Source organism: Bubalus bubalis, chromosome 12 (assembly GCF_019923935.1).
Source record: "Bubalus bubalis isolate 160015118507 breed Murrah chromosome 12, NDDB_SH_1, whole genome shotgun sequence".
Taxonomy (NCBI): Eukaryota; Metazoa; Chordata; class Mammalia; order Artiodactyla; family Bovidae; genus Bubalus; species Bubalus bubalis.
In genome coordinates this window covers 3664518-3692449 of record NC_059168.1, presented here as the reverse complement: position 1 = coordinate 3692449, position 27932 = coordinate 3664518, and the positions used below count along the sequence as shown (strand labels likewise).

At 50.1% G+C, this 27932-nt stretch overlaps 1 protein-coding gene and 1 long non-coding RNA gene across 19 annotated transcripts in view; one reads left to right on the top strand and one right to left on the bottom strand.

The window, feature by feature from the left end:
• Positions 1-550: 550 nt before the first annotated feature.
• On the top strand, positions 551-7853 carry LOC123328391. Of its 2 annotated transcripts, XR_006543180.2 has the most exons (3): positions 551-4908; positions 5903-6247; positions 6860-7853. It is a non-coding gene; the product is annotated as an uncharacterized LOC123328391 (long non-coding RNA). The 2 variants fall into 2 exon arrangements; XR_006543181.2 differs by having other exon boundaries at positions 551-6247.
• INPP4A (inositol polyphosphate-4-phosphatase type I A) overlaps positions 7700-27932 on the bottom strand; it is a 120087-nt gene continuing 99854 nt past the window's right edge. For 8 of the 17 annotated variants that reach the window (XM_044925619.2, XM_044925625.2, XM_044925626.2 and 5 more), the window contains 8 exons: positions 27492-27664; positions 26510-26633; positions 25508-25634; positions 25107-25247; positions 23129-23226; positions 22925-23037; positions 18696-18850; positions 14411-15019 (listed from right to left, as the gene is read on the bottom strand). In XM_044925619.2, coding sequence (XP_044781554.1) covers positions 14839-15019; positions 18696-18850; positions 22925-23037; positions 23129-23226; positions 25107-25247; positions 25508-25634; positions 26510-26633; positions 27492-27664 — 1112 coding nt within the window. In that variant the 3' untranslated portion in view covers positions 14411-14838. Of the gene's footprint in view, positions 10201-11281; positions 12612-14410; positions 15020-15305; positions 18180-18695; positions 18851-22924; positions 23038-23128; positions 23227-25106; positions 25248-25507; positions 25635-26509; positions 26634-27491; positions 27665-27932 lie in introns of those variants that run through there. The other 9 variants (XM_044925620.2, XM_044925627.2, XM_044925621.2 and 6 more) reach the window with 3 other exon arrangements.

Here is a 27932-nt window from a genome sequence, read left to right as displayed (position 1 = left end):
TGTAGTTTTGCCTCTCCGTGTCGGTGTTTTTTTGCAGTCTTCTTCTTGTAGTTGACTTCTAGTCTCATAGAATTGTGGTCAGAAAAGATGTTTAGGGGTTTTAATTTTCTTAAATTTGCCAAGGCTTGCTTTATTGCCTAGCCATGTCATCTGTCCTGAAAAATGTTCCATGTTCTCTTGAAAAGAATGCATTCTCCTTCTCTTGGCTAGACTGTTCCAAATATATTAAGTCCATCTGGTTTAATGTCATTTAAGGCCAGTGTTTCCTTATTGATTTTCTTTCTGGATGATCTATTGATGGCGTTGAGATATAAAAGTCCTACTGTTACGTTACTGATGATGATTTGTACCTTTTTGTTAGATACTATCTCGGGTGAAAGTGAAAGTGTTAGTCACTCAGTTGTGTCCAACTCTTTGTGATTCCATGGACTGTAGGCCACCAGACTCCTGTCCATGAGATTCTCCAGGCAAGAATACTGGAGTAGTGGGTTGCCATTCCCTTCTCCAGGGGATCTTCCCAACCCAGGGATCGAACCTGGGTCTCCCGCATTGCAAGCAGATTCTTTACCATCTGAGCCACCAGGGAAGCCCCTCTTATCTTGGGTGCATATATAACAATTGTTATATCTTCTTGGTCTCTCTGTCATTATAAATGTCCTTCTTTGTCTCTTGTTAGTCTTCATTTTAAAGGTTTGTGGGAGCCTGGCATAAGTATTGCTACCCCCTCTTTGTTTTGATTACCACTTGCATGAAATACCTTTTCCCATTTCCTTTCTGTCTGTGTGTGTCTGTAGTCAGAAGTGTGTATCTTATAGGCAATGTATATATATTGGGTCTTGTTTTTCTATTACTCAGCCACTCTTGTCCTTTGAAATTGGAGGATAATTGCTTTACCATGTTGGTTTCTCCTATAGCAGTTAAGAATCAGCCATAAGTATACATATGTCCCCTCCTGTGAAACCGCCCTCCCACCCTCCACCCCACCTCACCGCTGCTGGTTGTCACAGAGCACCAGGCTGAGCTCCCTGAGCTCCCTGTGGTATACAGCACCCCCCTTAGCTGTCTGTCTTACACACAGTCATAGGTTTCAGTGCTCCTCGGCCTGTCCCACCCTCTTCTTCCCCTGCTGTGTCCACAGGTCTGTGTCTTTCTCAATGTTCCTGTTCTGCAAATAGGCATGTCAGCACCATTCTTGTAGATTTCCGTGTGTGTGTGTGTGTGTGTAATAATATGTTTCTTTCTGATTTACTTCACTCTGTATAGCAGGCTCTAGGGTTATACACCTCACTAGGACTGACTCAAATGTATTCATTTTTATGGCTGAGTATTCCATTGTATATGTACCACATCTTTATTCATATGTTGACAGACATCTAGGTTGGTCCCAGGTCCTGTTGTAAACAGCCCTGCAGTGGACATTGGGGTACATTTATCTTTTTGAATGATGATTTTCTCAGGGCATATGCCCAGTAGTGGGATTGCTGGGTCATATGGCAGTTTTAGTTCTAGTGTTTTTTTTTTTTTAATAAATTTATTTATTTTAATTGGAGGTTAATTACTTTACAGTATTGTATTGGTTTTGCCATACATCAACATGAATTAGTTCTAGTTTTTAAAGAAATATCCATCACTGTCTTTTGATTGGAGCATTTAGCTCATTAGTTGTTTGGGGATTGTTCTCGTAGTTCTTTTTTGTTCCTCTTCCTTCTTTTGTTTTCTTCCCTTGTGATTTGATGACTGTCTTTAGAGTTATGATTCCTCTTTTTTTGTGTGTATGTACATTATTTTATATATGTTTCTAATCTCATAACTTCAGATGCATTGTAACTAACCCTGCATTTTGCTCCTCTCCCTCAACAACTACCAGTTTTCATATTTTAAATATTTATATAACCAGTAACTACTTATTGAGGATACAGATGGTTTTACTACTTTAACCTCCTACTAGCTTTGTACATGGTTAACACATTATTGACTAGAGACACATTAATATATCTTTTGTTACCCAAAGGTTATGGACTGACCAGAGGCATTTCAGCACTTACTTACATAACCAATCACCAGCCACAGGCATTAGTTTCTGCAGAATTTCCCTGGTCAGTAAGGTGTTAATTTACTGACTTTAGCAGCGAGCTTTTTCCTTTCGTGACTCTCATTTTTCTCCTCCTAGCCTTTTCTTTTTCACTTAGAGAAGGTCTTTTAACATTTCTTATAAAGCTGGTTTTGTGGTGCTTGAACTCTTTAAATAGCTTTTGCTTGTCTGTAAAACGTTTGATCTCTCCATCAAACCAGAATGAAAGCTTTGCTGGGTGGATTATTATTAGTTTGTAGGCTTTTCCCTTTTATCACTTTAAATATATTGTGCCACTGCCTTTTGTCTTGCAGAATTTGGGGGCCTGTCCACTGGGTGTGTGAGGCTGGTCCCAATAAGAGTATTTTTATAATTTATCGATTAACTATAAAGTAAGTCATGTATAAGTAGCATCCAGATCAGTGGAATATTGTCTGACCCCTCAGTAATGCCTGACATTCTTCAGAGACCCTCTTGCTCACCCCCAGAGAAAACCACTGTCCTGGTGTTTGTCATGTATGCTGTTAAGCTTGCCTTCTCCCTTGAGCCTGTTGAATTTGATTCCTTATATTTAGCTATTATATAGAGAAAAGCAATAGTCTAGTAATGAAACAGGTAAGATTTCAATTGATCAAAAACATCTTTCCCTTCAGTAAACTTTTTTGAGTAGCTCCTGTGTGAGGCGTTATACTTGCTGTTGAAACTCAAAGTAACATGCTGGACAAAGTAAAAGGTAAGTGACATGATGAACGAGATGTGCATGATATAATAGGTATATATTCAAGACTGACTAGAGGAACTTTTTTTTTAAGGGTCAGCTCATTTTGTGGATAAAAATTACCGTAAAAGAGGGCAATCTGTCTGAAATGGGCCTTGAAAAGAGGAATAAGAAAGCTGAGGGGAAGTGGTCTAGATCAGAATGAACTCAAGACGGGGACCAGGGCTGTGACTATGTGGATGGAAATTATGGGATGGGTTGAAGAGACAGGCTCTTAGTGGCTGATGGGAAGGGGAGGTCATTTATCCTAGGAGAGCTCAGCTAGTCTGGAGGACAGAATGTGAGTTTGGTGTTGACATGCTGTGTTTGGGACACCAACGAGACACTCAGGTGGAATGGCTGGCATGTGGTTGATATTCAGATGAGTCTGGGCAGAGTCTAGGATAGACCTGGAAATTTAAGGGTCATTAGCAAATTATTCGGTAACTGCTTACCAAATAATTGGTAATTTATTCTATATGAAAGACTAACAAGATTTTTCAGAAGGAACATATGAAGTGTGACAGAAGAAACCTAGGGACCACCACAGTGCTGGTGATAGGTGGAGGATAACAGCCGATGGAAGTGAAGAGGGCTGGTCAGAGTAGAGAGGAGCAGGAGAGGGAACCACAGAGGCCCAGAGCGAGGGGAGCATTAGGGAGGTGGGGTGAAGTGCCACACCCTGCCTTCCTCTCTGACACAGGCAGGCTCCTCCTCACAGAGAGCAAGCACATTTCCTGTTCTCCTCAGCCTGACTGGTGTGTGTTCAAGGGTGCAACATAGAGTGATTAAATGCAGACCTGCCTGGACTGGCCAAAAAGGCCCAATGGAAGCCCGGTGCAGGAAGCGGTCAGTGCCAAGTAATGCAGAAGCCCAGAGGGGGTCCAAGGTGGGGGCTTGGGAGTGTGGAATCTGTGTCAGAGCCTAGGTAGTGAGAGCGGTAATAAAAAGAAGACAAAGTTGTTACCCATTTGCCCAACCTCAGACTGGGGAGAGGATTCTCCCGAGTGGCACAGGCTAAGCTGTGGGCGCAGGAGGCACCCTGCATGGCTCCCCTCACAGCGCCCTGCTGCAGTTCAGGACACAGTTCAGGACAAAGCCCCCACCTGCGCTCTCCACGGGACGTCACCATCTGACGCCCAGACACACTGTGGGCTGACCCTTGGGCCGACCCGTGGCTGTCAGCACCCGCAGTCGGTATAAACCAAGCACTGGATGCTCTATTCTGGCCAGTGCTCTTTTGCTTCCAGGATCCTGTTGGGAGCATGGTGTGTGCCAAATACAAGTTTCCATCTCTCCAATCACTCCCCCCTCTAGTGCCTGTGCTGCTGGGTGCTCGTGGGAATTAAAGGCAGATCTTACCTCAAGGCAGATCTTACCTCTGAGGGACTGAATTTTCATTTCTGTTTTCCTTACTCAAATACTCAGTTTGATCCACTGTAAATGTAATTACTTCCTACTTTTGGAAAGGGCCTCTGAGAGGAGGTACATTTAAAAGTATATAGAGGCATCACCAGCTGTAGGGCAGCCCTGGCCTCCCCCTGAGCTGTGCCGTCTCCCGGAACTTTGTGCTTCTGGACTAGGGTTCATATACTGCAGAGCAGTAACTGCAGTAAAAAAAACTTGAGAGAGGCTTGTAAGGGAAGACGTTTGGAGGAAGGAAGAATTGGTTCCCCTCCACATGGAGAGTTTCACGAGGGCTTCTTGCCAGAAGGTGCTGCCCCCAGAGGATGTCCAGACATGAGGCCCAGCCCTTCCACTGGCGCAGCTGCTGGCGCTCGCCAGCCCAGAACAGAAGGCAGCGCTGGGAACTCTGCCGCCTGACGGGGGGTCACCCTGTGCAGGAAGTGAGACCTCACGACTACAGCACAGGAGCGCGAGGCTGGGGGTGGACACTGCAGGGAGCCGTCAAAAATGGTTCGAACTCTCTGGTTGATGTTTCAGCAAAGCACATAGCATGTAAATTGGTGCAGCCACTACGGAAAGCAGTGCAGAGGTTCCTTGAACTAAAAATGGAGTTACCATATGAGGCAGCAATCCCACTCCTGGGCATGGATCTGGAGAAAACGAATTCAAAAAGGTACCTGCACCCCAGTGTGCCCTGCAGCACTGTTTACAATGGCCAGGGCATGGAAGCAGCCTAGACGCCCGTCAGCAGACGCATGGATAAAGATGTGTGGGGTGGTGCGTGTGTGTGTATATTTACACACAATGGAATACTACTCAGAATAAAAAAAGAATGAAATAATGCCATTTGCAGCAACATGGGTGGACCTAGAGATTATCAAGTCAGACAGAAACGTATATCACCTATATATGGAATCTAAAATATGGTACAAAGAAACAGAAATAGGAACTTCCCTGATGGTCCAGGGGTTCAGGCTCCATGCTCCCAAAGCAGGTGGCCCAGGGTTTGATCCCTGGTCAAGGAACTAGATTCTACATGCTGCAGTGCAGCCATAATTTTAAAAGTGTGCACACAGAAACACTCTCTCAGACATATAAAACAGACCTGTGGCTACTGTAGGAGAAGTGGGGTGAGGGACGCAAGTTTGGGATTAACCGTATATACACATTACTATATATAGTACAGTGAACTATACTCAGTAACTTGTGAAAACCTCTAGTGGAAAATATGAAAGAATATACATATACACAGATATAGGACTGAGTCACTGTGCTGTATACCAGAAAATAACGCAACATTGTAAATCAACTGTGTCAAAAAAGGTTTTGTTTTTTGTTTTTTTCCAAAAAAGTCTTTTAAAAAAGGAGACAGGTTAGAACAGCCTTCAAGAAAGTAACAAAAGTAAGGGCCCTTTCAAAAGCACTGTTTCAACAGGATTGTTTATGTCCTCAGCAAAGTTACAAACGGGAACTCCCAACAGCCAGTTCCTCTTAGCTTCCTCAGATCAGAACCTCCGTGGTCACTGCCCCTAGAACCAAGCAGCCCGGCTGAACCAAGTCACCCACTACAGGCTGGAATGGAAGCCTGGGGTGGCATTGAGGAGGGGCAGCAGGAAGTGCCTGGTGACTGTGGCCAGTGGCTTACAACTTTTACCTTCTCTTTAAAGAAGCAACGTTCGGGCTGGCTTAGAGGGAGTCATGCAGACTACAGCAGACAGAACTCATGCCTTGTGCCAGGAATCATCCCCGATGAACCACTCTAAATGTAAAGCAAACCACCAAAGTTCTAGAAGTAAGAACAGGCGAGTATTTTTTATTTAACCTCAGTATCAGAGCAAAAGCAGGAACCATAAGTGGATTTCAACCGTGGGTGTGCAAGGAGACGAGCACACTGTCCTCCCACAGTGAGGACACAGCATGGCAGCTTCTTCTTGGACGAGGATGGGGCCAGTGGTCACTTCAGTGGGGAAGCCAGGACTCATTTCAGAAAAAGCAGCAAAATGAAAAGACAGGTATGTACATCATCACACAGTATGTTTTCACTTCTGTAGACCCCTACCTGGACTTCCCCAGTACCTCAGCAGTAATGAATCCACCTGCAGTGCAGGAGACATAAGAGCTGGGGGTTCGATCCCTGGGTCAGGAAGATCCCCTGGAGGAGGGCATGGCAACCCACCCCATTATTGCCTGGAGAATCCTGTGGACAGAGGAGCCTGGCGGGGTATGGTTCATAGGGTCACAAAGAGTCAGACACAGCTGAAGCAACTTAGCACGCAGACCCCTTACCTACCATCAATGAAACCAAAAGACAATTGACAAATAGGTTTTTTAAAAAACTGCAAAATACGACAAGAATATAGTATTAAAAACAGTCACGTGAAAAAGACCAACAGTCGAAGTTACAAAAGTAGAAGCATGAATGTAGTATAAAAGCTGTTCAGTTTCAGAGTAATCAAAGAAATAGAAGTGGAACAAGGTGCCATCTCCAGCTCCAACGACAAAGGGAAAGGCGGGTGTTCCAGGTGATAGGTTAATTAATGTTCTGTGAGTACTGTGGTAATACTAAAAGTCCAAAAATTTCAGAACGTTTAAATTATCCTTTAGCTGTACATTTCTACTGCTAGGAATCTGTCCGAGGGAGGTCCCAGTCAGGTGTGCCAAGCACAGGGTGCAACAGTGAGCAGCGAGACCACGGGGCAGCACTTCAGCGAGTCACGGATGGACTGCCAGCTGCCCACACTCGTGGACGCGGGAGGATACGTGCAGAGCCAGCTGGCACTCAGAAAGGTGTGGTGCCAGCCCCTCGCCTCTGCCTGCTGTGTCCATGCTGAGCACAGATCTCAGGAGTCCTCGTCTCCTGCTGGAGGTGTAAAGGGTTTTGTCTCTGATACTTACTGTGCACACGTGGTCCATCTTGTGGCGGGCACGGTGGCCTTGGCTTACATGGCCTCGGCTTCCGGGACAGGAGGGCAGAGTAGCAGGGCCTTGAGCCCACCTCCTCTCATGAGCACACCCAGGCCACAACTGCCTGCTGAATAGCCATCAGTAAAAAAGACCAGAACCTAAAAAAGATACTCCACAACCAAAGTCAAAGGAGGAGCCTCAATAAGACAGGTAGAGAGGTACACTAGCAATACACTTAAATCATATCCCCAGTGGTCAGGCCACAGTTTACACACTGCAGAGGTTCCCCCGGTAAGAGTGAGCGCTGAGCCCCAGGTCAGGCTCCCCAGCCTGGGGCTCCAGCTTTGGGAAGAGGAGCCTCCAGAGCATTTGGCTTTGAAAGCCAGCAGGGCTTAGCTGGAACGCCACTCTCACAGGGTGCACACAAAATCTGACATGCAAACAGGACTATAAGCGAGAATTTTCATGTTTATAGACACGCAGTGCAGTGCCCATCGGTGATGGTCCAGCCAGGTGCTGCCCCAGAAGCATCCTCAGGTAACAGAATGACTCAGGCCGGGTTTCATGTTGTCAGTTGTTTATTATTTGTCATTCTAAAGACTCGCACATTTATAGCATACATGGCTTTGAATGAGCTAAGAATATATAAAACAGTAACTATATGCTTATTAATACTGTCCAAAACAAATAAATAAAAGTACCTTAATGCACTAAGGTTGGCAAATACAATTGTGTAGGGACAAAACTGTATTGTATAATGTTTGTACATGTTTTAAAGGAAACCAGAGGCAGCTGAGCTGCAGACACTTTGACAGAACCCATCTGAGTTTTCGGTACGTCACAACATTTCTAAGTGGGGGCCTTATAGGGAACCCTGGCTGGAACCCCTATGTTACAGAGACCTGGACCACTGCCTGTCTTCTGCCGCGGGAAACTCAAAGCTCCCGTGTGACCTGAGGAGCCGCGGCTATCGCGGTGAGCAGTGTGGCCCCCCTCGGCGAGCATGCCCAGTGCCGCTGGGAGACCCATGGTCACACAGGAGCCAGGGAGTCACACTCAGGTGGAATACTGCAACCAGAGTATCTTCTATGTGATTAGCCAAGTCTTAGACTCTTTTGGTGATCGATAATATGCAGACAAAATTAGGAGAATATTCACAAAAAGGTGCCACATGCAAAACTGCAAACAGATGACACAGCATTTGCTGTATTCCCTTTTGATAAATGCAGGTAATGCTCTTCAGACCAAAAAAAAATCTGAAAGTTGTATGAATAACATTAAAAATTCAAGGGAATTTTTTTAAATGTAGTGATGTTAAAGTGAGTAAAGATGGAAATGTAGAGCTAACCAGACAATGAAATGGTGGAGGTGAAAGACTAAATCTGCCATCACAAAGCCGTCTTTGGACGGGGATGGACACGGCGGGAGAAGCTGACACCAGCGGTAGGTACAGTGGGCTTGCTGGGCAAGTTTCCTGCCTACGTGCGCCTCACTGACCCAGGCTCCACACCAGTTCACACTCACCAGTGGGCGTCGGCGGACAGCAGGCTCCGTGTGTGAACTGACCTCTGAGGAGGAGGGGGTCCGGGAGGTCATCTGGTTTCACCCATACCTGATGTCCACCCTGCATCCCTGCACAGGGTGGTCTTGCCTGTGCTCCCCAGGCCCAAGTCTGTTACCTGTTGCCTGGTGGCATTTCTAAAGAGCCCAAAGAATAACATTTAGAATTTCAGATACAGGAACTTCCTAAGGGTTCACAAATCTTTAGGATCAACATCATGAATATGTGCCACACGTATTTCTTTTACAGCCTTTTAAATAACATGTAAACATAATAATGATAAAAAAACAATTGATAAAACATAAACTAAGAAAAAAACTCTGCTCTGTGCAGATGACTCATCATCTTAGAATAGATGACCAAACATAATTTTCTGTGAAATTCCTAAGTCTTATGGCCCATTAATCCCTTTCAAAATCTCATTTCAGGAGACAGTTCAACGTTCTCAACAGCCATCTTACATAACAGACTTGAGTAGAGGGTAGTAACAATTATTGCAAACCTAAAGACACTTTCATCAGACATTCAAACATGATTGCATTATCTTCTCGAAGGCCAAAAAAATTGAGAAACCCACCAGAGACCTATTTGTAAAATATTTTGGTGTCCACTGTCTCTATGCAAAATTCCCCATTGTTGACTGACAGACATCAGACATACCACATGAGCGGTCCTGCGCTCTGGGGCCAGGGCTAGAGACAGCTGGCCTCACCACCTCCCCAAACACCTTGTCCCCTAAGGGACAGCGGTGACCCCACCGTGGGTGGCTTTGCAGGTGCTGTCTTCTGACACATCTTACAGCCTTTCCTTCAGCTGCTGGTTCCACCTGTGTAGGCACTGGCAGGCCGATGCATAGATGCACTTGCCCTGCCCGCGTGAGACAGCAAGCTGCTTTTCCCAAAACTTCCCTTGAACAGTTCACATTGAGAGGTCTGCCCAGGATCCAATCATTTAAACTACTGTTTACTATTTTCCATGGGGATTTTTAAAAGTAGGTTGTAAATCAATGTTCAAGTTGGGATTACTCAGTAGAAAAATAAGGTGAGCAGCTGCCTAAGTGTGCATTTTAAAAAGTTTCAGCATTTCAGATGCACCTGGCTTGGTTCATACAGGTAACTACTGATATCCGTGTGGTGACGGCTGAAGGCTACTTGAAGGGGCAGTTGTTACTATCCACGGTAGTGAGCCCGACAATACCTGCTATGGATTCCAACGCAAAAAAACACATGCTCCATAGACTCTTTAGTGAAATATTTTAAAAACACAAAAGTAAAAACCAATCCTTCAGGTCTTCTTGAAGAATTCATGTATAGACTAGAGGGCACCGACGTTTATTACGGAACAGCTAATGAGAGGAGACCGTGTGTTCATGTTTCAACTTTTCCGTAAGTCCCTTCAGGAGGCCTGTAATGCTTGGGGAAAGCCTTCAGCTGCAGGGAATTAAATGCATATTTGCGACTTCCAACATTCTTCATTGTATTTTCTCTCCGACAACCCTCACTGGGGAAAAAAACAAGCACAAGAAATGATAGCAGTAAAAAAGGAAAAAAGAAAAGACTTAAACTCAGATGAAATGATTATTTTCATAGCATTAAAAAAAAATATTAGTTTAAATGGGTGCCAGACTCATTTACAACAGTACACGCAAGATGGCGGGTTTCTGAACAAGGTAGTTAAGAAGCAGAGAGATGGACATGGCCTGTCTGGGATGCAAGGTTGCCCTTCCAAAAGCATCACGTATCCAAGTGGAGGATGGCTTTTTTTTTTTAAGATAATGGTTTCATGTATTGCACATCAGGTTTATCTGAGAAGTTGATGCTAACTAGTTCAAAGGGTCTGTCATAGAAAATTCAGTGGGAAGAGTGCTACTCTTGCTGAGAGACTTTATAAACAGCTGCATTTTCTCTGTGGGCAAAGGCTGTTAACGGTCTCAAATTCAAATGCTGATTTTCCTTCCTTTAACGTGTTGCAAAACCATCTGGCTCGGAAGGTGGCTCTCACATGCTGCCGCCATCTAGGAGATGCATCCTGGGCACACAGCCATGCTGGAGTGTCCTGAAGAAGTGACCCCACCAAGGTCACCTCTTTGAAGAGCTCCACTGAGCCACTGAGAGCCTGCGGGGGCCCTTCCCTAGAGAATCTGCCACCAGCCTCTCCTGCTGCACTGATCACAAGTTGTCATGGCAACCCAGTGGGCAAAGCAGATGCTCTGCAGAAGGATGAGCCTTCGACAGGCCTCATGTCCCCACTGGGACCTCAGGGGAGCTCTCTGGGGGATGTTCTGGTCAACAGCAGACCCAAAGGCAAAAGCGATTCCAAACAGGAATGACTTCCTGTAGCACAGGAGGAGGAGTTGATAGTTTTATATTATCCTAAGACTAACAGTTAAATCAACTAGTTATCAAATTTAGTACAAAATCCCCTTATGAGATGCAAAATTTGCAGTTACCAAGAAACTGATTTTTTAAAAAAGTATTTCAAGTTGTATGAAGACCATTATGTCATGCATTTTAAAAAAATATCAGTGGCGATTGCTCAAGCCTTTTAAGGTGAAAATGACAATCTCATTATCAAGAACATGTAAAATAATTTTGGTACGACAGCAATTTTATTCAAAAGATAAATGCAGGTAGTTTAGAAAAATATCCACCTGTTTGTTACAAAGTAATTTAGTAGCTCAGATATGCTTTGTCACAGAGCCTCCAAGCCTTCAGCCAGGTGTGTCTCATCTGTGCTGAGTGCCAGGGCCGTATGAGCAGGGAGCCCCCAGAGGAAGCAAAGATTATGTTGGTTTAACATCCAGTAATCGGATAAAAATATTCTATTGGAAGCAGAAGCTACAGAGGTGGTTCTTCAATCTTTGGAAACTCATCCGACTATTTCAGATATGGCTTCTCCATTTACAAAGAAATGTACACACTTTTTGGAAACCACCTATCACTAATAAACGTCAAACTGCTTTGAGGAACAAAGAATAATTTGTGAACTTCAACATTACCTTTTATTTACATGTTAAAGAGGCTAATTACTGGTTTAGCTGGCTGAATACACTTGAAACTACAGGCAAGGTTACACTTTAATTTGTAAGTCATGTTTACTTTCCTGTTTGAATTTGGTGTGAATTTACAAAATCTGACTGATGAGGCTGACTGCACACCAGCTCTATCATCCAGTATTCAGACAAGCTCCGCCAGGCGCCTGGCACTCAGGTGTGGAGGGGTGGCTCTGTGCAGTGGGAGCTGGCACTTCCAGCCCGCCTCATCCTAAGGTAGAACCACTTAAAACCCATCACAATGGCTGCATAATTTTTAGGAATCCATAGTGCACACTGAGAAGGTCTTGGATAGACTTTTAGAAAGACGGCTTTAATTATTTCAAAGCTTCATGTTTTTTTAAGTATATTGACAAATTATTTTAAGAACATCTACTTTTTAAATAAAAAATTAGTATTGAAACCTCACATGGCAACTCATTTTAATGATGGCTCTGGTTTTTCTTTTCTGGAGGGCATCTTCCCCATTAGAATTGAGAACGTATCTGGACACGTGAGTGTCCTGGCGATCATGAACACCTAGAGTCGCCTGTGCTGAAGCCGTCTTGGAGCCAGAGTTAAGCTTAGAGTCAACCCAAACCATCAACAAGCGGGTCAGTGACCCCTTTCCTGAGCATATCGCCTCATCTTATATTATCCTGCCTGTTTCTCACTAAAGCAGAGATTTCACATATATATTTAGCCTAATGTCACAAAGCCTTCATGACATTAAAAAACTCAGCCCCAAGGCACACTGGGCTTCCATCCTCAGATGTTCTAAATCACCACCACCACCCAGAGCCTCTGCTGATCTTGTGGTTCCTCTCTCCATCCAGCCTCATGACTGCAGAGTGAGAATGGACTGCCTTCTGACTGGCCCCTGAAGAGAAAGATCACGAATCTTAACCTCTGGCCTTCCATCTGTTTCTCTCTTATCTTAGCAGCCAAGTCTACAGCGGGCAGGAAGGCCTGGCAGGCAACACTCTATCCAGGGGCAGGTCATGGTGTCCGTGAGGCTCCTGTGGGGGCCTAAGGCCGCAGCCCCCTTGGCTAGGTGGTGGGCCCTGCCTGGGAAGAGGAAGGGAGGCCACGTGTGGTCAGAAGGGCCCCCCTGATCTACACACGGCCTCTGCTGGCCTGGAGGTGAGCAGAGTGTCACTCCAGGGGCAGGGCTGGGAGCCAGGCACGTGACTGCAGGCACCGCCTGCCCTCTTCCCAGTAAAGCAACAAAGTGGTCTCAGAGCGTGCCCCCTCCATGTGGAGGGGACAAGCGGTGGACGCAGCTCTCTCCCAGGGTCACAGACTGGCAGGACCTCGGCTGTGCCCAGGGCCATGCTGCTACAGTTCACCAGAGTGACCCCGTCCTGAAGGAGGGTGGGAGCTGTCACGGGGCCGCCGCCGCATTCACTCTGGGACAGGCAGGGTGGAAGAGGGGCCTCCCGCCCCTGTGTGCGAGGAGGGCGCCCTGTCACCCTAGAATGTAAAGCCTGTGTCTGCCGTCTGTTGTCCACGGCTTCTCCAATCACACCTGCCTCTGCTGTTCCCAGAACCCAGACTCAGATCTGAGGCCAAACTAGAGAAACCTCAGAGTAAGTCCTAGAAGTCTGGGGGAGGCAATGGAGAGGCCAGATTTTCTGGTGGACGGGTTATGTGTATGCCTATGGAAAGCTTCTGGAAAAGCCAGCTTCTCTGAATTCCCTCCAGTGTTTCTAGGGTGGTGAAGAGAAACCCACTTCCATAGAATGCAGTGTAGGGGGAAGCCGGCTGGAGGCTGAAACAGAAGCACAACATAACCTAAGCTGGAAAACCTAGAAGCCACAGCCTGTTTCTCACACGGGCTAAGTGGGCTTTCCCTCTCAGCCCCCTACTGCCTTCAGAGGTGTCTGGCCGCCTTTTTCCACATGGGAATGTTAAGGTTACACATTCTAGACACTGCCATGTTAAAGAGTGATGAAGCCCTAACCAGGCCAGTGGTTAGGGCTCAGCACTTTCACTCATGAGGCCCAGGTTTGATCCCTGTTCAGGGAACTAAGGTTCTGCAAGCCTCACAGTGCATCCCCCATGAAAATTTAAGAGTAGTAGAAACCAAAGTAGCCTTTTCTCTCTCACACCTCTATCTGGCACAACTGCCCAAAAGTTAGGTCTCATGTTTTGGTAAATTTTGATGTTGTTGTTGTTATTAACCATGTTTGATTTGTAAGAGAGAAAAGATACCAGGACTTGAAACTGAAAAATACTAAAAATGAAGTTTTTTTTTAAATGAAAATAGCTACTTTAGGAAAAATAAATATAGCCAGCTTTTAAATGAAAACTGCTACTTCAGGAAAAATAAATATATCTAACTTTAAAAGCCTTTTGTTACTATATGCATTAATTCCCAGAACAGTTCAGTGACCATTAAAGATGTAAAAGAGTAATTCTAAAGCCACGCGCAACATGCTATCTTTATGTGCCTGTATGTGCCTGATTCGATACAATGAGCTGCTGCTCTCACAGCTTTGGGCCATCCCGACTTGAAAGGAACAGCACAAGAAGGGAGTGTGATGATTCTGCAAACTGTCTGCTACTGTAATTCTAGGGACCACGCTTTGAAATGAAAGCAGAAAGTACATGTCCTATTGAATAGGTGTATCTAGATGAGCCAGTGAGAAAGCATCGACCCTTTTCATTTCTCTTCAGAAGGAAAGGAAAGGTTAGCAGTACATTTAAAGAATAGTATCAAATATACAAATTCTCTTTTGACAGAATGCCTCTCTCTAGGAAACAGGGCACACGAGATATACAGGTAATAAAGAGTTTTACATCAGAAGGTAAGAGGTTTGATACAAGTAATTTCACGCCAGCTAAACAAAGCAGTAACAGGGCTCTGCAAGAACATGTTACAAGCACTGAAAACTCTACAGAATTGAAACGGACACGTCCTCCTGGTGAAATAATTTGGCAAGTGTTTACAGTTCAGAACAACAAAATGTCAAACTGTAAGGCATGAACTAGTTCCTGGCGGACCATGCTCTGACACATTCCTCCTGTCCTGTTAGGTACACGGTGGCCGACAAGTACTGGCACTTTTGTTTTTCTTGTGACTTACTAATTTTTCATCAAGATACTCATTTGCAACGCAATTTGGCCACCAGGTACGCTATGCTCAGAAAGAGCCACACAATCAGTAAATTGGGGCTCAGAGCAAGTAAAGGGATGGAACAGAGGAGGCTGGGGTCTAGTCTTAAGTCTCGGACGGGCACCAGGCCGCTCAAGTTCTTCTGCGTGACTACCTCCCGAGTTCCAATGCTGTGAAAAGGAAGAGGGTTGGGAGAAAGGAAAAAGGGAAAATAAAGAAAAAAGAGACACATGCAATGGATTTTTTTTTTTCCAAAAGTATGGGGGAATAAAAAGAGGAGAACCGAAAAATAAGATTAAAAAAAAAATGGAATGAAGCCACAATAAAAAGAAAAGATGATATGCAGAAACGGGTGTGAAAGGGATACCAAAACAAAACGAGCACAGTTACAAGAAAAAAGAGAGAAAGAGAAGTGAAAATAAGAAAAAAATACCATAATCTACTGAAAACACACACGTGTAGGCTGACTAGATGGTTTTCCATGTTCGCTCCCGGGGCTGCCAAGCACACGCCATGCTGCCTGGCCATGCTCGCACATGCGGCTGGACGTGGACTCCAGAAAGCAGGCTGAACATGAAGAACCATTGGGGCGTTTGACCTTCTCACAGATGCCTGAATGGCAGGATGCAACTGATTTCGCCACGGCTGCCTCCTGATGAAGCACCCAGATGACACCCGCTTCCCTCAGGTTGCCCTGGAGGCAGAGCCCACAAGGGACCCACTGTGGCTTTCAGGCTGAGCAGTGGCAGGGCGCCTTGTTCTACCAGACACCATCTACCAAGAGCCCAGCTCACTGGAAACTCGGTGCGTCCCCCTTTGGAGCTACAGAAGCAGAGCTCGGGGGGGAGGTTCCTGGAGGAGCCCGGATGCCACGTGACTGTGAACACTTCCGGCTGTGAGCACTGGTGGCCACGTCCCCAGCCAGGGCAGTCTCAGGGGTCACTGGGCTGCCTAGAAAGGCCGATTCTGGACTCCAGCCCCTGCGCTGGGGACAGCAGGGCAGCACGGGTGGTGAGCTGGAATTGGCTCCAGTGGCATGAGCCAAGCAGGCACATCTCTTCCGAGCTCCCCAGGGTCACTCGGCAGCCTGAAGCAGGCCCCAGTGAGAGTGTTTATGCTGTAGAAATGGGAAGACCAAACAGGTCACTTTGGGGGTAGTTGGTTTTGTTTTGGGAGAGAGCCAGTTATCGAACACTTAGCACAGCGCTGGCCACTGCTCACCCTGGGCCTCCAGGACATGGACAGCCTGGGTGTCCTCCAGCCCAGCTGCACCCGCCCCACCCCTGCTGCATGCTCTGCTCTTCCATCGCGTAAGACGCAAGCGGGAAAGCAAGGGGACCACCGACAGGCACAGACACAGCTCCTGCCACCTCCTTAGGGTGCCGGGCTGACCCCAGGTCCTGGCCACGCCACAGCCAGAAACACCAGCTACGGGCCCGCCACCTTGGACCTGCAGCCTATGAACAGACACGTCTGCCGACACGGGATAACCCAGAAAACAGGAGGAGGGGTCACCGTGACATGGAAACAGACGCACACAGCCCGAGCCTACAGGTCAGGCAGACGGGGTGGCGGCGAGCACGGCACCTGGGGCCGGAGCCGTGAGGACCCCGGGGGCGGCAGAGGCGAGCTGTCTTCACCAACTTCTTAAACAAGTGTTAAGGTAACACACACTGACCATGAAGATTTTATAAAATTTAGAACACAAAGAAGAAACAGGACGTTCATAACTGGAGGCAGGCGGGGGTTTCCAAGAAGCAGAGGCAGGCCATGCAGTGAGGCCTGCCCCTGGGAGGAGGGCCCTCCCCTCGGAGCCTCAGGGTCCCTACCCTAAAGCAGGGGGACGGCCGGCGCCCCAGGCCCGGGCGCTCAGACGGGGCCAGGGGTGACAGCGCGGAGGGCGGGCGGCTGCCTGGTCTGGGAGCGCTGTGAGTCTGCGAACGGCCCTACAGAGGTGTCAGCAGGGCAGACGTGGGCAGGGAAACAAGGGTGTTCGCTGCACCCCTGTTCAGAGTGCTGACATGGCACCGTTATCAACAGTTCAATGACAGTAAGCTGGATAAATGACAGTGTGCTACAAACGGTAAGACTTCCAGTGAAAGTGAAAGCCGCTCACTCATGTCCAACTCTTTGTGACCCCATGGACTATACAGTCCAGGGAATTCTCCAGGCCAGCATACTGGAGTGGGTTGCCTATCCCTTCTCCAGCGGATCTTCCCAACCCAGGAATTGAACCCGGGTCTCCTGCATTGCAAGCGGATTCTTTACAGACTGAGATATGAGGGAAGCCCCGATAAGACCTCCATTTATTAACCCTCCAAAATGCTCACAAGACAGTCAAGTGAGAATGGCAGGCTTCTTAGCCAGGGTGGAATCACACCTGCAACTGCACGTATCTGTGCACGCGCTCTCTGTGCTACTCAGGGACTGGCGGAGTTAGCCAGTGTGCGGGTTAACCACGCTCACAGCCATATGTATGTACGTAACTGGCTCTAAGCTATGTGTCAAGATGTTATTAGCACTGTTCCTCGTAACAGCAAGCACGTGGAGAGCTGCTCTGTAGGGTGTGGGGTGGGTATGAAAGCACGGGAGTAGGGGCTCGTTTGTATTCTCCAGTTTTCCCTCAAGGACTATCACTCGCCCACGTGATGAAAGGTGTGAGAGTGCCTGCGTGTCAGAAGCTGCCCCAGGCCACCTGTGCTGGGCGGGCAGTGCCACACAGCCCCTCGGCCGGCTGCCCACGTGCATGTCTAAGGAGCCACGTGCCCCCTGGCCTCCTGAGGCCCCTGCGCTCAGAGGCTGTCAGGATCAACTACTGTTTCCTCAAACATGTTCAAGAAACCAGCCTGTGTGGAGGCCTGGATGGAGCGGTATCAACTGTACTCCCACCTCAGGCCTGGTCTCTGATGGACCAGACACTCTGACAGTGACAGCTGAGCCCCCTCCGTCTTCCTCGCTTCCTTGCTGCCGGGGGCCTGCGTCTCACCAGAGGAGTCCTTCCCACCACCTCGCAGCCGATGGCACCGGGGACGCCAAGGCAGGGAGAGGGAGAACTTTCTAAAAGTGCGTTGGTAAGTGGCCCTGAGGTCACGAGGTTTGGGGGAACTTGGAAAGACTGAACAGGACAAAACCGTTGGCTTTTCACTAAACGCTCCTGTCAGGAGGCAGGCACTCAGGCCTCGCTCTTGCGTATGACTGTGAGAAGGTCAAACGGCAGAGACACAGAAAGGATAAGAGAGTCAAACGCTCTGAAGAGTCTGGTGAGAGGACAAATGGGACAGAACACTCAGCAGAAGTGACTGGGAAACGAGCCTGGAACAGCATTGGCGGCTGCATGGAAGAAGACGGGAAAGCAGGTTTCTTATCCTTTCTTTAGGCATGTGAGGCGAGGGGTTCCCAGCAGGGCTGGGAACAAGGCATCGCTGACAGCGGACAGTCTTAGTCCCTGGGGTTCCCTCTGCAAATGAGCCTGCGGCCTCGGAGGCAGAACACGATTAAGGGCGGGGACGGCGGGCGGCTGCCAGGAAAGGCTCACTGGACGCTGGCTCAGGAAAGCAAACCCAGCCCGCGGCCGGGAGAAGAGGGGCCCTGCAGTCTGCGGACACCGCCTCCTGTGACGGGGACAGCAGGGGCCTGGGGGACGCTCAGGACGGGCTGGCTGGGGACACTGGGCACCAGGCGGTGGCCACGCGGCCGCCTCGGAGCATCCGCTTCCCTCCCGGAGTCCCGCTCCCTGACTGGAAGAACACCGTCTGGGCGGGACCGTGCCAGGGGTTTGACTTTGCAGACCTGGGGCAGTTTTCCAAAGTCAAGCCGGAGCACGGCAGCGGCGCGGCCGGGACTCACCTGCGCATGCACTCCAGGGCCTGTGTGAACACCTGTGGGGCCATGCCGTGCTCGTGCTGCAGGATCAGGCACTGCTCCAGCGTCACCGACATCGCCGTGCGGTCCTTGGCACTCTTGCAGCTGGTGAACCGGACCCCGTTGAGGCGGCGGCAGACCTGCCGACGGGAGAGCAGGGGCAGCTTGGAGCAAAACGAGAGGGCCCCTCACCTGGGGAGGCGGCGCGTGGCGACCTCTCCACACCCAGGCCCAGCCTTGGCTCCAAGGAGCTGGTCTCAAGACAGGCCACGGCGCAGGCGGCCCTGGGCTGGGGGCCTCCCCATAGAAGGTGGCTTCCTCCCAGAGGCCCCGCCATCCATGCACCCACCTGACCAGCTGCTCCCTTCCCAACTCTGCCGGGACTGGCCCTTTGCTGCTGACCCCTGACTCTCAGCAGTCAGCACAGCTCCCAGGACACCCAGCCCCACCGGGTTTCCAGGCCTTTCTGGAAGTCAGAGCACAGACCGCTAGTCTCTACGCGCCTCCTCATCCACACAGGGGGGGACAGCACAGCAGACCCACTTCCCTGCGGCCACCTTCTGCCCACAGGCTTCCCCAGCAAGACGGAGGCCCCGCGCAGGCTGAGGCTGCAGCCCGTCCGGAGCAGGGGGCACCTCTGCTCCCCGTGGGAAGAGTGCCTAGCAGCACAAGCTCTGCCACCAGGCACAACCCCAGACACACAGCTGCAGGTCCAGAAAGTCCTAGAACAAAAGACTCTCGGGGGTAAGTTTGTGGCGGCCATACTTGGCAACATGCCCAGATCTGAGGGAATGTCAAACTACTTATAATTTTTATTTATCCCATTTTGTATAAATATTCATAGTTTGCTAAGTCACTTCAGTCTTGTCCAACTCTTTTCAACCCCATGGTCTGTAGCCCACCAGGCTCCTCTGTCCATGGGGTTTTCCAGGCAAGAATACCGGAGTGGGCTGCCATGACCTCCTCAAGGGGATCTTCCCGACCCAGAGATCGAACCCACGTCTCTTACATCTCCTGCATTGGCAGGCAGGTTCTTTGCCACTAGTGCCAGCTGGAAAACTCCCTAATTCATACTTTGCAATAAGGCAACGTTTGTTCAGCAGGTTGATTCCAGACCCCAGACTGCTAATGAATGTGAAACCATCCACGTGCACATTACACCCAGATGACCCTGTCACACGCCTGTGCACACACTGTAGACTATACACCCATCACCTTTCTGAAGCATGGAGCCCGATGAATTCTAAAATATCTGGCCACAGGAGCCTCAGATAAACACCTCCAGGCCTGTACAAGAGGCTGCACTGTGAGAACAAGATGAGCATCTCATGAGAGGCCACTCCTCTACCAGAAGCCATGTGCCAGTGGGACCCAGGACATGCTGCTCTCAGAAAAACACCAGAGGTGCTGCGGGGAGACGGCACCACGGTAGATGGCACCATACCTGCTTCTCAGGCCAGGAGGCCTCAGGCGAGACCATGCAGCTACTAGCAGAGGTGCCACTGGCAGAGGGCAGAGTGCAGGCCCACACACACGCTGCAGTTCAGTCCAGTCCAGTCGCTCAGTCGTGTCCGACTCTGCGACCCCATGAACCGCAGCACACCAGGCCTCCCTGTCCATCACCGACTCCCGGAGTTCACCCAAACTCATGTCCATCGAGTCAGTGATGCCATCCAGCCATCTCATCCTCTGTCGTCCCCTTCTCCTCCTGCCCCCAATCCCTCCCAGCATCAGGGTCTTTTCAAATGAGTCAGCTCTTCACATCAGGTAGCCAAAGTACTGGAGTTTCAGCTTCAACATGAGTCCTTCCAATGAACACCCAGGACTGATTTCCTTTAGGATGGACTGGTTGGATCTCCTTGCAGTCCAAGGGACTCTCAAGGGTCTTCTCCAACACCACAGTTCAAAAACATCAATTCTTCTGTACTCAGCTTTCTTTATATTCCAACTCTCACATCCATACATGACCACTGGAAAAACCATAGCCTTGACTAGACAGATCTTTGTTGACAAAGTAATGTCTCTGCTTTTTAATATGCTGTCTAGGTTGTTCATAACTTTCCTTCCAAGAAGTAAGCGTCTTTTAATTTCATGGCTGCAATCACCATCTGCAGTGATTTTGGAGCCCAGAAAAATAATGTCAGCCACTGTTTCCACTGTTTCCCCATCTATTTGCTATGAAGTGATGGGACTGAATGCCATGATCTTAGTTTTCTGTGTAGAGAAGGACAAAACAATAAAGATCCAAGCAAGTTTGGCCAAAACCATCAGGAAGATGATGGCTGTCTTATGAGAGCAGACAAAAAATTAAAAAATAAAAAAAAAGACTCTTAAGACTGAGCAGCCCCTGAGTTAGGGAAACAGTGAATTAACCCAAATTCATAAAAATCGTAACTGATGAAGTGAGGTTGAACATGGACAAGATCACTGAATTCCACAGGCTGGAGAGTTCACGACTGAAACGTGGGGCACAAGCCAGAACTACAAACAGGTCAAACAGTTACATTCCCAGGTGGTAGGGCTGAGCACCACAGGTTCTGGAGGGCAGCCAGAGTGGCCAGAGGTGCGAGGTGCATCCTTGCCTGCATCTGGCTGCAGGCTCCAGTCCTGGGTAGGCTAATAGCCAGTGTGGGGTGCTGAAGGGTCTCCCCATGCGTGAAATGAGGGGGTTCAGTTCAGTTGCGTCCGACTCTGCGACCCCATTGGACTACAGCATGTCAGGCTCCCCTGTCCATCACCAACTCCAAAAGCAAACTCACATCTATAGAGTCAGTGATGCCATCCAACCATCTCATCCTCCGTCATCCCCTTCTCCTGTCTTCAATCAGGGTCTTTTAAAATGAGTCAGTTCTTCGTATCAGGTGGCCAAAGTACTGGAGTTTCAGCTTCAGCATCAGTCCTTCCAATGAATATTCAGGACTGGTTTCCTTTAGGATGGACTGGTTGGATCTCCTTGCAGTTCAAGGGACTCTCAAGAGTTTTCTCCAACACCACAGTTCAAAGGCATCAATTCTTTGGCGCTCAGCTTTCTTTATAGTCCAACTCTCACATCCATACATGACTACTGGAAAAACCATAGCCTTGACTAGACGGATCTTTGTTGGCAAAGTAATGTCTCTGCTTTTTAATATGCTGTCTAGGTTGGTCATAGCTTTTCTTCCAAGGAGCAAGCATCTTTTAATTTCATGGCTGCAGTCACCATCTTCAGTGATTTTGGAACCCCAAAAAATAAAGTCTCTCACTGTTTCTATTGTTTCCCCATTTATCTGCCATGAAGTGATGGGACCAGATGCCATGACCTTAGTTTTCTGAATGTTGAGCTTTAAGCCAACTTTTTCACTCTCCTCTTCATCAAGAGGCTTTTTAGTTCCTCTTCACTTTCTGCCATAAGGGTGGTGTCATCTGCATATCTGAGGTTATTGATATTTTTCCCGGCAATCTTGATTCCAGCTTGTGCTTCTTCCAGCTCAGCATTTCTCATGATGTACTCTGCATATAAGTTAAATAAGCAGGGTGACAATATACAGCCTTGACGTACTTCTTTCCTGATTTGGAAACAGCCTGTTGTTCCATGTCCAGTTCTAACTGTTGCTTCTTGACCTGCATACAGATTTCTCATGAGGGGGTTAGGCCTAATAATGTTTCCACTCTGTGCATGAGAACCCGTGTAGCCGCCCCAGGAGACACGTCCCCTTGTCAGAGGTGAATGAATGACGAGCTCTGAAAGGGCCCTGGTACCCAGGGCTCAGACAGGGACTTGGAGCTCCACAAACAAATTCCTGAGAAAACACCTGACATATAAGGACTTCCCTTCAGGAGAGATGAGGAGATTGGAGCGGCAGTGTACTGGGGACGCTGTTGGAAGAGAGGACACGGGTCCTAGCGGCCTCCCTGTGAACCTATTTAAAGCTGCAGTGAGCCGTGAAGTTTAGCACGCGTGGACTGTGCAGGCTGTTGCCGGGGACAGCCTGCTCATAAGCCTGGTTACCACATGCCCGGGGGAAGACTCTGAGTCATGCTCATCAGCCCTCAGGCAGCCCCAACGTAAGCAGTTCATGGGCAACTCTCAGTATCTCCTGGGACCTTGGCACACGTCCAGGGATTCTCCCGTATTCTTGTGGAGAAATCTGTCCTCACTCCTGGTTGAGACTTTAATTTGTTGCTGCTGTTTTATTATTATTATTGTGAACACCTCCCCCCACCACAGCATGTACCTCAGCGGCTTGCCACAGAATGTCGACGTTCTTGTTCTTCCTGGCGTGCACGTTCTGACCCAGGAACCGCAGCAGCTCTGGCAGGCATGTCTGGCTCCGGGATCGAGGTAGACCTGGAAGAGGGAAGGGGTCGTGGAGCTGGGCTGCCCCAGGGGACAAAAGACAGTGGGTGAAATCTGCTGTGAGTGAAAAACAAAAACTTACAGTCCTCAGGCAGAACTTCCTTAAACTGCTCGAAGTAGGAATTTAACCGCACCAAGCTCTCCACATTGATAACTTCTTGCAAAGATGTGTCGCCGAACCTTTGGAGTCACAAGGGGACACCATCAGTTTGCCAACGTGACTTGCTTCTAGCACCAGGTGACCACGTTACAGGCCACAGCGCCGATTCTCTCAATCCTTACGTGTCTAAATTTGAAGACACGTTCTTCCCCCTAAGCTTACGGTCATCTGTCCATGTTGGTGACAAGTCCAACATGTTTTATCAGCAGGAGGCATAACCTGGGACAGACATGCCTCAGAGGCAGCCAGGCCCTTGGGCAGCCCTGCCCCGGCCCCTGCTCCGCGAGGTGCTCCCATCCCCGAGGTGCCCAGAGCAGGACAGCAGCGGGGCTGTGGCTGGGGAGTCACGACAGTCCTGTCCTCGAGTCTGCCACTGAGGGACCATTCCCGACCGGCTGTTTCTGCTGGACAGTCCACCCCTCTCGACGCAGGCACCAGGCCCGCAGGGAATGGGGAGGAAAGCCACCCATGAGGGAGCCATGGGTGCTGTCAAACATGCAGCTCTGCAGCCCCAAGCCTGGATACCCATCCCCTCCAGTACTTCCTGCCCAGGGACCTCTGTGCACATCAGCCTTGTCCCAGTCCTGGGTCATCTCATGGACCTGGGACAGGGCACCCTCCCGTGGGTCCACCACGGCCCACCCACCCAGATGCCCACGATGGCCTTTCCTCCAGGCCCTGGCTCCCTTGGGGTCACCCTGGGACACAAGGGAGCTATGCTGGTTTAGACCCTGCTCCCACCTCCCCCTGTGCATGCTACATCCTCCCATCTGGCTTGGCTTCAACCCTTTGCAGAAACACCTCTTCTAGAAACCACTATCACTTCAGGAACAGTAGCTGCAGACTACGCCAGCACATTATCTCCTCCCTGCCAGGGGCCCCAGTGCTGCCCACTCTTCCTGAGGTGGATGCCTCAGCGCTGCCCACACCTGCCAGATCTCTGCTTCCTGGGCCGGTGTGCCCTCTGCCCCCAGCAGACCCTCCTTCTGGCTCCAGAATACCAGCCACTTGCCACCCAGGAGGCCTGGCTCTCGCACCCACCCTGCTGTGGCCCACGTCTCAGCTCCCATCAGGTCCTCCTGTCTGCACTGTCCTGGCCTGACCCAGCCTCTGGCCCGGACTCTTCTGAACAACCTCGTCACATTGGACCTCATGTCTTTCCAGCACATGGCCAGCAGGTAATCTCCTTCAAATGTGGTCTGGCTCCTGACCTGTCCCACTAAAAGGTGTCTGTCCGTGGAGGGAGGACCCTTTACCTGGGGGTCAGTGGACACTGACCACTGGGCTCAAGAGGCCCAAGAGGAATTATCGTCCTGGAGACCAGGCGTTCTTATCAGTAGGTGCTTTATGATAGCTCTTAATTCTAAACCACACCTATCGCAGGCATGTAATGATGGAACAGGAAGGTGTTCATGGACCAGTAGGTCAGCAGCAGCTATACACACAACCTCCACCCCCATCACAGACGCACACATGCCTGCACGCACGGGCAAGCACGCCTCCCCGCCAGGTGACCCTGAAGGAATTTTCAAGGCACAGGATTTAGGATCAAGGCGTGGCTCTCACCCCACCTGCCTTTGCTCAGGCTTCTTGGCCTGGGACTCCAGGTCTCTCCTCCACCTCCTCACATGAACAACTCCTATTTACTCTCCAAAACCCACAAGTGCCTGGAAGCACTTCCAGGACACGCTCTCATACCTCACGAGCGCCACCACTCCCTCCTACCAGCCCACCTCTAGCGGAACCAGACCACGTCTGGTTCGTCTTTGTGTCCCAGCACCACCAAAGACAGGCCCAGGGTGAACGTGAAGACAAGGTGACAGGTCCACAGAGCCCTGAAGAGGACTGAGTACACGCTCTCTGCCAGCTCGAGCGCCCACGCCTGCACCCCGGCCCGCACCTCTCGGCCAGCGTCTGCTGCTCGTTGATGCCCACGTTGAAGAGCACAGGCTGCACCCGCAGCAGCATCCCGCTCTGGATCTCCCGGGGCAGCGCATCGAACAGGGGGCCCGGCAGCGGGATCCGCACATTAAAGCCATCCCTGCAACAGAGAGGAAGAGGGGCTGGGCCTGTGGCCGGGAGGCGGGAGGCGGGAGGCGGGTGAGCAAGGAGAGGAAGGGCGGGCCAGGCCCGGTGACCTCCGAGAGGCTGGGCACCAACCAGCCCGGGGCTGTGAAATGAGTGTCACGGGCTGTGAGCAGCTGAATGATACAGAAGAAAGCAAAAACGAAGAGCGTGTCACGTGTGATGAACACAAATGAAAATACTGCGCTGGTTCTGAGAATCAAAAACTCTGCCTACCGATTTCCTGTGATGACAGGCAGCATGTCAGTGGATGCATTAGAAGTGGCCTGAGTGACTTTGAAGGTCACGTTCCTCAAGTCCATGATCCCAAGGCTCATGTCCTCCAGCATGGCCAGCTCCTCCCCTGGAGGCCAGAAAGGGAGGGGGCTGTCAGGCAGAGGGGCCCTGCGCTCAGGCCAGCCACGGAAGGCAGGCAATGGGCTCAGGGCGCTGAGACGTGGGGCGAGGGTAGGGGAGCTGGAGGAGGTTTCCCGAGTGCCTTCCCATTTCTCCATGAGCACACCCCACTATGCGAGTCCCATGGCCATGTTACGAAGGGCAGCTGGCACAACTCTGTATTCTTGGCCCTCTCCTGATGAAGGAAGCAGGGACACGGACGCCTATGTGGGGAACTTCAGGAACAAAAGTCATCTCTTTGGATGTTTTAATCTTTCCACATTCTTTAGATTTTCTATCTAAAGGATTTCTTTAGGTATTTCTTCAATGTCTTACAACTCCAAAGATAAACAGATATATTAATAAAAAAATTTACCTACTTTTACCACCTAAGAAGAAATAAACAGAAAATGAAGGTAAGGAGAAGAAAGCCTTTATAAGACAATTTGGGAATATCAGAATTTTTAAAGTGTTCCTATCTGTTGACCCACCAACTTTCCTTCCAAATGATTTAGTGGGTGCAAAAATGGGCCAAAAGTACACAAAAATATGCAAAGATGTTTTAATAGGAACAATTCTGAAACAGCCCAAATGTTCCACAGGAAGCTATTGCTTTAAAAATTGTCATCTATCCTCAACTAGAAAAACCTTCAAGATGTGTAACAAAGGCACCACAGGGGTGTGTGTGTGTGTGTGCGCAACCACATAGGGCTGTTTTTAGTTCTCTGTTATACATTTGGGAGCTTTTTGGATACACTTTACTCAGCATGCACTACCCGCGCTTCAGAAAGCCACTGAGGGGGCCAGGAGGGGCGCCACAGCAGGGCCCCCGCCCCGGCTCACCATAGGTGCTAAGCAGGCTCTCGAACTGTGCCAGCAGCCCGATGGTGTAGAGCTGCCGCAGGAAGCCATCGTCGTGCAGGCAGTTCCTCAGCTTGATGATGAAGCCGCAGATGAGCGCCGTCAGCTGCGGGGACAGACACCGCCTCGCCTCGCTCCTGGCCCGGCCGCGTCCTGCGCCCGCACCGCTCTGCCCGCAGCAGCCCCACGCCCTCGGGGCCTGGGGCCAGGAACGCGGAGGCCACAGGGGACAAGGGCTGCAGGGAAGGCGCTCCAGGCCTGCTGCTTCTAGAGGTCAGTCTAGTTTTGATTCAGCTCCTGACTCAACCTTGGGGTTACTCCTGGGCCAGAACCTTCTGGAAGCCCAGAACAATTTCCCCTAGGTGCGGGAAAAGCCCTCTATGCCCACAGATCCAGTCCAGTGCTGAATGGAAACTGGGGTGCTCATGACGAGGCGCATGAGAAGCAGAGAACAGGGCCCTCAAGAGCTTTCTGGGCACGGGCTCCGGTCACAACCCGCCCTCGCAGGCGTCCCAGGCCCCGAGGGGGACAGGAACCACACAAACCCGCCCAGCGGCTGCCACTGCCCCGCTACTGACTACACCACTGGCCTCTGTAGACTGGGCTCATTAAGCTCCGCCTCCTCTGCGCGAAATCACCAGAACAGAGTGCTGCCTGAGCAGGTGTGACACCTGCTGTTTTACAAACAGACTGTGCGTCTTCTTTGCAGGGAGAAACAAAGGTGACCCCATGCCTGTGTGACCCCAGGCCCCTTGGGGCAGGTTTGGGGGAGCAGGGGTGGCGGCCCCTGAGCACCCATGAGCCTCCAGCTCCCCCTCCCCCGCCCTCCACACCCACATCTGGGCCGCGGGCCACATGCGCAAAGCCACATGCAGGAGGGCACGGCCCTGCTGGCTTCCTCCAGGGCGCAAGAGGGCCAGGCCGGCAGGCCAGGCCCAGGTCTGGGCTCGCTCGTGGCACGTACCGTCTGGCAGAAGACCACGTCGCGGCGGTACTGCAGGCTCAGGAAGCTGGCGATGGTGGGCGCGCTGTCCTGCATGAGCAGGAAGACCATTGCCTTCTTGGCCTTGTCGCTCATCATGGCCACGCAGTCGGTGAGGGTCGTCAGCAGTGGGTACAGGGCCTCGCTCCACTCACCTGGCACAAGGGAGGGGCGCCTGAGAAGGTGGCGCGCAGGAGGCCCCAGCCCAGCCCTGCCACCCTGTCCAGTCCGCCCCACTCCAGGAGGCCCGCAGCTGGCGCCCAGTGCAGCCCGTCTCTGCCCTTCTAGCCTGAGGCGTTTCCGGGGGGCCTGCCCGCCCACTCTCCCGAACCACTGGGGACTCTGCACCAAACACTCCTAACTGTCCCCTCCCAGGATGATGGCAGAAAGGCTCCAAGAGTGCGTGGCACCTGCTGAGGCTGG